At 37.8% G+C, this 11272-nt stretch overlaps 1 protein-coding gene across 3 annotated transcripts; it reads left to right on the plus strand.

Annotated features, from left to right (window-relative positions):
• The first annotated feature begins 953 nt into the window (after positions 1 to 953).
• Positions 954 to 11222, plus strand: cdc37 (cell division cycle 37 homolog (S. cerevisiae)). Of its 3 annotated transcripts, none has more exons than XR_008601433.1 (8): positions 954 to 1264; positions 3954 to 4250; positions 4333 to 4438; positions 6414 to 6529; positions 6622 to 6744; positions 6848 to 8885; positions 9147 to 9218; positions 9344 to 9399. XR_008601433.1 is itself a non-coding variant. In XM_023297703.3 (8 exons), the coding sequence occupies exons 1-8, from the start codon at positions 1103 to 1105 to the stop codon at positions 9464 to 9466; spliced, it is 1182 nt and encodes a 393-aa protein (XP_023153471.2). In that variant the 5' UTR covers positions 954 to 1102; the 3' UTR covers positions 9467 to 11222. The 3 variants fall into 3 exon arrangements, 2 of the variants coding, with proteins under 2 accessions (XP_023153471.2, XP_054865895.1); XM_023297703.3 differs by having other exon boundaries at positions 6848 to 7030; positions 9344 to 11222; XM_055009920.1 differs by having other exon boundaries at positions 1172 to 1313; positions 6848 to 7030; positions 9344 to 11222.
• Positions 11223 to 11272: the final 50 nt, after the last annotated feature.

Below are 11272 nucleotides of genomic sequence, written 5' to 3' on the forward strand. Positions count from 1 at the left end.
ACAAATCCTACAAAAGGTTTCAACACATGAAAAGATCCTAAAAGATAGCTTGGAAACTAAAATTACACTGTACTTTAAAAAAAATAATTTAAATTGAAAAGGAAAGTTATTATAATTCATTCCAAACATGTCTTGTTTACACCACTAAAGACTCTGTTGTCTTTCCAATATTTTCCATTTTTTTACATCACTCATTTGTTATTGCAGAGCCAACCATTTGTAATTACCTACTAAACATTAGAAAGAAAAAACAATAGTAAGAAAAGTAGATGAGGAGAGCTGGTTGTATCTAGTTACAGGTAGATTCAACTAAAATTCACACCTTTTGGGTTTTACATACTCAGTACATTTAGTCCAGATCTGATAAAACTTCTCTTTTGACACTTATAGGGAAAATGCCAACTCTTCCACAGTGTAAACCTCACGTAGAATGTCAATCCATTCCTCAATAGTGGATAGTTCTGCTGCTGACTTTCTAACTCATAATTATGAGATACAAAATCATAATTATGACTTTCTATCTCATAATTTTGACTTACTATCTCATAATTATGAGATACTAAGTCCTAATTATGGAATACTAAGTCAGAATTATGACTTAGTATTTCATAAATATGACTTGCTACCTCATAATTATGACTTAGTATCTCATAATTATGACTTTCTATCTCATAATTATAAGATTGTAAGTCATAATTATGACTTTGCATCTCATAATTATGAGATAGCATTTGACTTTTTTTTTTCCAAGTGGCGGAAACGGGCTTCCATACTCCACAGTTACAGTCTGAAACAAATGATTAATTTTGTCCAAAACCCATTTAAACGCAATGTCATTACACTCATATTAAGAACAGAAATAAAGGTGAGCAAAAACCCGCAGTATTATCATATTATTAGTGTTTTTGGAATGATCCCTTTTGTTGTCGCACAAAAACATTCCGCGCTTTTTGATGACGTGTATTGATTGGCTTCAGGGCGCACGCTGTTGCCGGTTGGACAGACGGGGATTTCTCTAACCGGATTGTTGCTGCTAAGATAAGATAAGAGGATTGGAAAAAACTCTCCGTCAGTTTTTGTGTCTTGGTTGCTCGCTTGGCTGATGCCTCGTCAGTATAGCGTCCTTCTGCTGCCAGCGAAACCGAAAACCGACAGGAGGATGAGCATCGACTACAGCTCCTGGGATCACATCTACGTGTCCGACGACGAAGACGCCACCAGTCCGTACGTGGACACACCGAGCCTGTTCCGAATGAGACACCGGGTCAGCAGTGACACTTGTACTAGCCGTGACGTTTGGAGTCCCGTTCCTGGTTAGTTTTACCGGTAGAAGTCACTTCTAGTTGCAAACCAGACGAGCCAATACACAGAGAGTTTGGCTAACAGGTGTTTCAACCAAATCTGTGAGCGTCACATTGTGTGATCTGAGCAGAAATACTGAGCTCGTATGTGTAGAAGTACCAGCCTAGCATTGTAAAATGAATCACTGCAAAGAAAAGCCCTGCATTCAAAACCCTGCAGAAGTATAAGGGCATATATAAGATGAGGTAATCGTTTATTTCTCCCCACGCCAGGGGAAATTCACATTGTTACAGCAGCTTATGTAGCAATAAACACAGTCATAGTAATAAAATAATAGCAATAATATTTACAATATTTACAGGGATGAGAAATGAGAATGGAAAAAATAAGTTTAAAAAGTGCAAAGATGTAGCAGTGCAAGAATTGCTGTGCAAATTTTAGGGTTTGGGATGATATGATATGAGTCAGTTTATGTTAACATCAGCCAATGATGCTGATGTTGTAAAGTCTCCCCGCTCCCCAGCAGACCACTACATAGAAGATAGCAGACGCTACCACAGAGTCATAAAATGTCCGGAGCAGAGTCCTGCACACTCCAAAGGACCTCAGTCTCCTCAGCAGGTGGAGACGACTTTGGCCCTTCTTGTACAGGACCTCTGTGTTATGTGATCAGTCCAGTTTATTGTTGAGGTGAACACCCAGGTATCTGTATGAATCCACCATCTCAATGTCCAAACCCTGGATGTTCACCAGTGCAGTCTGGGGTGTCCTCCTCCTGCTGAAGTCAACGATCATCTCCTTCGTCTTACCGGCGTTGAGCTGCAGATGGTTTCGTTCACACCAGTCAACCATAATATTATGGTTGTATATAAGGTATATAAATTATAATAGAAATATTATCAACAAAATGCATTTCATGAATAAACGAGGCCTGTTATGCAGTGAGGTGAGATGTGTTGGAGCCCCATAGAGTCAAAGACAGGTCAGTGAAAGAGGAAACGGAAAGCAAAACTCAGAAGTGTGGTATTTTGGGGGGGGGGGGGGTTCCCTGTCACGTTTGTGGTGAAATACTGGGTAATTATTTACAATTCATTGACATCTAATGTGTGACAAAAGTCAACACAGGAAAAGCCGGGAAACCCACCAGGGAAAGTTTGAAAGCTTAATCAAAAGTTCCATTCCTGCTGACACAACTATCAAAACACGTGACTAGGTTTAAATACCAGACAGCTGCAATTATAGCCCACATATACCAAGTACAAATTTGTGTCACAGAAAATGGATGGCACTTGACTGTTCTTACTTTTGCTTATTTTTTCCAAATCAAACACTTAGAACCTGCTTGGTAAACTGGCTTTGATAACTGGTTTTTATATGTCCACCAAGAGGAAAGTACACTGCAGAAATGTCTACACTGTAGTTTGATTAACTAATCTAAAACCAGGATTAAGCTTTTTCCAGACATTCAACCACATCGTAAGATCTCTGTAGTAGCCTTTTCTGGAGCTTTCTCCCACATCTCACAGTCTTACTTATGTGTTGCAACTGTGTTGCAGTTGAAACCTTAGGTTAAAAATAAATACGTTTGTGTACTCTGAGTCTACTTCATTTAGTCAAAATGTGTGGGATATTTTAAAAATAGTCCCTCCATCCTTTGCAGTTTGTTCATCACATGTCACTAACAAGTTTATTTTTAATCTGTAAAACTGGTACCAGTTTATAACAAAAAGTCTAAGATATTCTCATCTCATCAAGTAGCTGTGTATAAGGCTGATATTTGATTATTGGATTTTCATTTTAACTTTCAAATATGCTTTAATGCGAGCCTAAAAAGTCCAGTAGCTGTCAGGCTATAAAAGTAGAAGCCCTCAGCATTATTACCTTGGTTTTTAGGGCAAATCATTCGGCAAAAAGAGACAAGTGAGTGGTTGTAAAATTAAATAAGTATATAACTAGTAGGTTTCTGCAACAACTCCAATTGCCAAGCTCTGTTTGTTGGCTCTAAATCTGGGTAATTAGCTCAACGTGTTGCTGTCCCTTGGCTTGGAAGGAAAGTCTAGTGACACATAGTTTCCAGCACCGCCCTGGTTTCCCTCGTCTATTTTTTTTTCCTGTTTCTTACATTTGATATCTGTAGAGACTGAAAAACTTGCCAAGTGTGGGGAAACTCCATTTAACACCACTAGTTGAAGTATTGTGAGCTGTTACAGCCATGGAGCACAGGGGTTCAGGATCACAGCTTATTTTGAATTTGTACAAATTTGGCCATCTCTGTGTTGAAATATTTTAGTTCATATACAATCATTCATACACTTATTTTGTGTTCCTGAAGAAAGTCAAAGCCCATAATGCTTCATATCGGCACAGTATTTTAGAGCCTTCTCCTACATTAAGGACTATTTTGATGCAGTTTTCAAACAAATAAAATAATCTGCACATTACAAAATGCAGCTTCTAGGTAGCTGTTTCTGTCTCGTGCAGATTGTTGCTGTTTTGAAAATATCGATTCATTTCCTCCGACGTCACTTTTAAGCATCTTCACCCTACGTGATCCCCTTTGTTCTTCTCTTGTTTTCCCTGTTTTACTTGCGATTCTTCCACACTATGAGCTACCGTCATTGTCTTCCATCCACTCTGACTCTCCACAACAGGTCCGACTCGAGAAAATGGCTGAATTTCAGCAGAGGGGCGAAGATCTGGAAAATAACTTTGCAGAATGTAAAAGGCTATTAGAGGAGGCCCAGGGACAACTTAAAGAGCTGGAAGATGGAAGGGAGGAGGGTGAGGAAGATGAGGAGAGAGAGGCTGAGCTGGAGAAAGTCCAGGCCGTGGTGAAAAAACTGAAGAAGGATGAAAAGACATTTGCGAAACTGATTGAGGAGTACCGGCGAGAAGAAAAGAAAGTACCTTGGAATGTAGACACAATCAGCAAAGAAGGTTTCAGCAAGGTACCATGGGGCATTAAGAGCAGGAGATTTGGTGTGACTTCTCCGTATCCTCATTTATTTTTTTCTTTATCGTGTTTTGTAGAGTGTGCTCAACACCAAACCTGTACCAAAGGAGGAAACACAGGAGGAAAAGGTGGAGAAGCACAAGACCTTTGTGGAGAAGTACGCAACGGAAATCAAACACTTTGGTATGTTTTGGTTTTGATAAAACTGAGTATGTTTGTTGTGTTTTCCTTCATGTTCCCTCACATTGTCCTTTCCTACCCACCCTCCACCTGCTCTGTTCTTTGTGTGCTACTATGTGACCTTAAACACCAGAGTCTCTCAGTTTTCAACACATGGAAATTGTGTATCATTCATACTCCTTAATTTTGAACTATAGTCAATGTCCCAAGAAACTAAACTTTCTATGGGCTGTGTGAAAAATACCGGATCCATTTACTTTTCCCTCTACTCACCATATAGAGAATTCTATGTCAGTCTGATGAGATGGCAAAATCAGAGAGCTATTTTTGGATGCTTGTTCCATTCTAAACCATTCACCTTCCTGTTTCATAAGTTTACACTGTGTGATAGTAAGTGGTAGTTACAGGTGTTTGGACAGCATGACAAGATGAGAATTACAATGCCCAGTTAAAAGCGAATGACTTGGGGCTTGTATTTATTGTTATTATTATTATTATTATTATTATTATTATTATTATTATTATTATTATTATTATTATTATTATTATTATTATTATTATTATCAATTTATTTAGAAAGGGACCATGTTCAATATGAAACATAAATGTTGCCATATAATGTATTGCACCAGTTAGCTCTAAGCTAATTTCCATCTGCAGTCCTTTGGCAGGTCACAATGAAAACATCACAACATTAAAATGTCACAAAAAAGCTGGACTATAAAACACATGACACAGTGAAACAAAACATTATACACACACACACACACACACACACACACACACACACACACACACGTGCATGCACACGCACTCACACTCACTCACTCTTAAAAGCACACATATACACACACTTTAAATGCAAATTAAACAGACATTATTAGTGGTTGCAGTTCTGAGTGTCCTCAAGCAGGTTTTTCAGTTTGTTTTTAAAACTGCCCATAGAAACACAGTTCTTAATGCCATCAGGCGGGGCGTTCCACTGAGTCGTAGCTTTTACAGAAAAAGCTGACCGCGCAAAGGTGGTGCATCGAAGGACAAAGGATGCATGTGAAAAACAGTGAGAAGTTAAGGGTTTTTAAATCTGCAAACCTGTGAATTTTGGGGGTAGGCAGGGTTGTGTTTAGTCTATGACTGAATACTTATGAGTTTATAGGTATGATGTATGTTGATGTGTTTAAAAGGGGGCTGCAGTGATTTATTATTGCACATTCATAAAGTGGGGCGACTCGAAATAGGGAAATGGTCAGAACAATGAAGACAATGGAAGCAGCAGAGCTAAAGTAGCTGGAGTTTTACTCTCTAGTGCTGGTTAACTTGTGCTTGTGAATTCTCATGTTTGTAACTTGTACCTGTTCTTGAAATTTTGTGCTCCAACCCCAGAAACAACATCAGGGTTGTTGTTTAAGGCATGCCAGACTTCCTCTTACAAATGTTGACTCCGAGCCTATTTCTGTTTCTACCCTTTCCTTGGTCATAATCATCATTTTTAAAAAGGGAAGTGGAGTTTCTATTATTGGTCACGTTGCCACAGTGTTCTCGTGACTGAAGTCAGTTCAGGGTATCTGCAAGTCACAGCCTGCAAAGACATCAACTTTACTTTTCTTTAAACATATTAGAAAGGTCAAAAATATGTCTTACAGAAAGATGTAGGCAGTAATGTTAGTTAATAAACGTGTCTATATTGGATTTTAGCAAAAAAACAAAAACATTTTGTTGTCCATCCATTTTCTAATGCTTGTCCAGGTAATGGTAATTTTTAATGTTGAATTAATGATTGGTACATAAATGTAGTTGTTGCAATTCTTGGCGGTCTTCACTGAAACGTTTCACACTTTGGTCCATACGACTCTAAAACTAATATTCAGTTTAGTTTTGTTTGGTCTTAAAAGGTCTTAAAACATATTTGCCTTATAAAACCTTCAGAAGTCAGTTTGAATGTAGCATCATGCATGTTGTGTAACTGTGTGTTTACCAGGTATGTTGCGGCGTTGGGACGACAGTCAGAAGTATCTATCAGACAACCCACATCTGGTGTGTGAAGAGACAGCTAATTGTCTTGTTGTCATCTGTATTGACTTTGAGATTGACGAGGTGAGTGACGTGTGTGTTTACAAAGACACAAACAAACAAACCCAGCAAATTCTGGCAGGTACAGCTTTTTTATTTGTTCCATGTATTTGTAGAAACATGCCCTCATGGAGCAGGTGGCTCACCAAACCATCGTCATGCAGTTCATCTTGGATTTGGCTCGGACACTGGAGGTTGACCCGAGAGGCTGTTTCAGACAATTCTTCTCAAAGATCAAGGTCTGTAGTTGCTGAAACATGCTTTGCTTTCCATTGGGAGAGTTATTTTTGTTTGTGTGTTCGATCAAATTTGCTCATTCCAGTGCTTTCGTGTTCATGTCAGACTGCGGATAAGCCATACCAGGATGCGTTCGACCACGAGCTGGAATTACTGAAGGAACGGATATGCAGCTGTGCTCAGCTTCGTATGGAGAACGCTATGAAGGAGCTGGAGGAGGAGGAGAAGCAGAAGAGACTGGGCCCAGGAGGTTTAGACCCTGTAGAAGTCTACCAGTCACTACCAAAGGTAAATCATACCACAAATGTGTGCACACACTCCTGAGAATTTGAGAATGCAGTTTTTTTTCTATCAATACAATGAACGCTGTCTTTTTGGGTGATTGCTACGATAATAAAATAATAAAAAATTTTGAGTGAAGAGTGAAAACAGCAGGTAACTTGCAGGAGCAGAGGATGAAGTAATGTGGAGTAATATTAACAAAACACAAGCAATGGGAGGTGAGTAATAATTTTTAAAGCTTTCTTGAGATAAATAGAAGTTGATGTATTTCATGCTAAATTAAGATAGGACTAATAATGTACAATGGTTCATAGATGATATAGAACAAACTATTTCATGTTTGTTCCAAACTGCCAACATTAAATTGCCTGAATTATGGAGTGTTTGGTGACTTTTGTTCTAATGGAAAAGACACATTGTTTAGCCCGTGAAGAATGTTTTTGCCATTTTTTCTTTTACATGCATTCAGTCTGATTAATGAGTGAAATGTTCTCTTAGTCAGACATTAGGTTGTGTTCAGAGCCACAGTGGATGTAATTCAGCTCTGTCTCTTTCTCTTTTACTTGCTCTGTGTTTCATTATAGCAGTTCACAGTATGTGGTTTTGTCATTTGTGTCTCCGTTAGATAGCTGCATTATTACATAAACAAATTCAATAGTCTTTGCACAAGCTGATCAATAAATCCTCTTTGATGAGATCCAAATAAGTCTGTAACAGACCATCCCTCCTCATATTTTTGAATTTAATATTGTATGTTTAGAAAATGTGAGTCTCCCTCACTCGCTGCAAAACTAGGATGAATTGACTTCAGCAAGATGTCATGCAGATGCATCCTGCAGCTGAAAAAGTGGTTGTTGCCCCACTCTGTCCCCTGGGGCTGTGAGAGAGCAGTATCTCTCGTTGCATCTACTGTTGTTTACACAGCACATCAAATTCGACACTTTGTTGTGCTGGAGCTACAAGCCAGACAAGTCAAAACTGCAGATCAGCTCATACATGTGATCATTAGCCACCTGACTGCAAGTTATTATGTTCATTTTTTCATTATTACATCATATTGGCTTCATTTACATTAATGTTTAATAGTGTGCATAATGTAAAGGTATGCTGTTTATCCTGATCAGAAGGGGAAACTTTGCTTTATTCTTGTTCATAATCAGCTTTGGGAAAATATGTTGCTTTTTCCCCTCAAATAGAGTTCACACTGTATGGACTGTTTAATGTGTGATGATTTACTTATTATAAGCTTAGAATATTTGTTACAGTATTTTACATACTTATAGTGGTGAGGTAAAGGTCAAATTCTCATTGGAGTTTATTCTATGGATAGTTAGAGTCGTGTTGTTGGAGTTTCCGAGTTGAACCATTTAAATGTAATAGCTTTCTTTCTAACAGCCAAGAATATTTTGAAGAGATATTCAAGCTCTTGTCTATGATTCTATCCAGGTATGATATGGTAATATGGAATTGTTCTCTCTGTTCTGTCTTTAGTTGGTAATCTTAGCTGGAACATATTGTTCCAATCATCATCAGAGGCTTCAGACCAGATTCTTTTCATCATTTCATTTGTTTAATTTCTTCATCAAAATTATTTCTGATCAGGAGAAAGCTAAAGAAATCTTTCTATTAAAGACTGGAAGGCATGTAAAAGTCTCTTTGCTATTTAATGACCTGTTTTAAAGAAATCTCGTTACTTTGACAACCTTGTAGTTGGTACAAGGGGTGCATTTTTTCAGACATCAAACCACTGTAAATTTTGAAAATAGCTGATGTAAGCTATTTGGCCTTCTGGATAAAAAGGAACGTCAGTACAGGTCAGCAGAATGAACTCCGTCAACCAGGCATGAACTCTCTGTCAAAGGTAAATGGCATCATCTACTACGTTTATACATATACTTCTTAAAAAATTGTTTCTTTAGAGTTAGTAGTGAGTGGAGTTTACTTAAATATTTGTGGTAAGTCCAGATTTCCTAAAACTGGATAAAAGAGAAGTGCTTGTCAAATGATCATATGCTTTTTAAACATGCAATGGGAAGCAATGAATGCGTTTCTTCCTCAACTTCTTCCTCAGTTCATAAGTTCATTTCTCCATGTCAGTGCTTTGACGGTTTGTGTTTCACAGGAAATACAGAGGAGCTTTGATGAAAAGAACATTCAGATGCTGCAGGAAGCTATGAACAAGCTGGACTTTGAAGTTAGTGTGACTCTTGTCCTGAAGTCAGAATTTCTAATCTTTTAAAGCAGCTCAAACATTTTGCACAAAATTGCACCAAAATGTATCTATTTATTCTGTGTGGTGTCACTACGTTCTCTCTACAGGAAGGAAAATACCACCTGAAGAGGTGTATTGACTCTGGACTCTGGGTACCTGATTCAGGAGAGGGTGATGATGATGAAGAGGATGAGGAGGGTGATAATGAAGAGGACGAGGAAGAAGATTAAGAAAAATAGCTGGCATGCAAGTCCTCTCAGTTTAAAGCTACTTTACTCAAGCAAATAAAACAAAATGACTACAGCATAAAGTATTTGGGCATCAGTCTGTATTATAGGCTGTAATGGTTGGTCCCAGTTGGAGATTTATTCCTGTTCGTATTACTAATTTCAACAGTAACACAGTACATATTTATAATTATAAAATTGTAGATAGGTCTTATATCTCTGTACACCTCTGTGACTGCCATAAGATCTGGTGAAACTATCCAGTGACAAACACCAACCCATCAGACTTCATGATGAGTACAAACTGGATGACAAACAGCTGCTAAGTTCTTTATGGTATTTGTTCATATTGCTGCTAATGAAACAGTGATACATATGAACCACTTACTCAAATGTCACTTAGAATTATTGATTAAAAAGCTTGATTTGCCTTCCCAGTCAGAGTTTCTGTCTACATCCATACATCCATCTATTGTCCCACTGTGGTCAACAGCGCCACCTTAAGTCTGTCTGGGGACTGACAGCTCATGCACTACCCGCAGAAACCTGTATGGAAGTCAACCCACCTCACATCTTTTGTCATTGGTTAGTTTTAAGTCCACAGATAATTTTCTTAGTAATCAATATGAGGCTAAGATAACATAACCTAAATGTGTTGATTCTCAGTCATCCAGATCTTGGTTATCCTCAGTAGAAAACAACTGGACTAACTGGAACTCCCATCAGTCAGTTAGAACTGAGGAAGCCTCTTGGATGAAGGTGAAACATCTTCAAGGACCAAAAAAAGAAGTCCAGTTGCCTCCTACTTAAGCACTTAGAACTTATCCTATGATGAGTGGAGTGCAAACTTTTTGTGTCCAGCGCAATAGAATGTGGAATTTAAATGTAATTTAAAGATTACCCTGTATGTGCCATTCAGTGGATAGAGTGATAAACGGATCACAACAGTCTTACATTGCATGCGAATTAGGGCAACTTTGATTTTATGTGGAGACTGTCAAATGTCTGGATTCAATTAGAAAGTTACATTAAGCATTTATATCCATGGTACTGGCCTGTAAGCTAGCAGAACCAAATGTATCAGCTGATATTTAGCTATTGTAAATACATGGATATCAGCATATATGTGAGACAATATCTAAAAAGCTGCAGCAGTTACAACTAAAGACATTTTTAAATCATTCAGAAGGTGTTGTAAACAAGTGAATATCTACACATAGATCTGTTGTTTTTTTTTTTTTTTAGCTCTCTTGTTTCATCATTGCTATTAACCACAAAAATGTACTCTTAGTTGTTCTTTAGTATGAACTGCAGACATCTCAGAGTAAACCTAACCCCAACCTTTGGGCATGCATTGATTAAATTGCCAATCAATTCATTTTTTGGTCAAAGTAGTGTGGAAAAACAGGGTGTTTTTTGTCCAGAACAAAAGATAGCTGAATATAGAATCAGTGTGTAGTGATACAGAATGTAAATGAAAAAATACCATTATTTGATTGACTTGAATATCAAAATATCTGCTGATCAATCAGCTCTAAAACCTGATGTAAAGATCAATAAGAATTTGTCCTGCTGAGAGCCAGTCCAAGTTTTAGTGTTGCTGCTTTGTAGTTTAAGCATTATCACATTATGTAATAGTTGTGTGTTTTTGAAGGGGTTTTACAATCAGCACATTTTATTTTGTGTTTATCTTTGTAGTTGTGGGACTGTTTTAAAGTTGTGCGCTTGAGAATAAACCTGAATCATTTCTTGTTGCCCATATTATGTTTATTTACTTTTTCTCTGAACCCTGACTCGTTTCGTCTCTCC

Source organism: Amphiprion ocellaris, chromosome 4 (assembly GCF_022539595.1).
Source record: "Amphiprion ocellaris isolate individual 3 ecotype Okinawa chromosome 4, ASM2253959v1, whole genome shotgun sequence".
NCBI lineage: Eukaryota > Metazoa > Chordata > Actinopteri > Pomacentridae > Amphiprion > Amphiprion ocellaris.

Excerpts from the sequence above, each read along its gene's own strand:
- cdc37 (XM_023297703.3), top strand. The coding sequence starts at position 1,103 with ATGCCTCGTCAGTATAGCGTCCTTCTGCTGCCAGCGAAACCGAAAACC. Across the intron at positions 1,265-3,953 it reads TGTTCCGAATGAGACACCGG|GTCCGACTCGAGAAAATGGC; the intron begins GTCAGCAGTGAC and ends TCTCCACAACAG. Across the intron at positions 9,219-9,343 it reads TGAACAAGCTGGACTTTGAA|GAAGGAAAATACCACCTGAA; the intron begins GTTAGTGTGACT and ends TTCTCTCTACAG.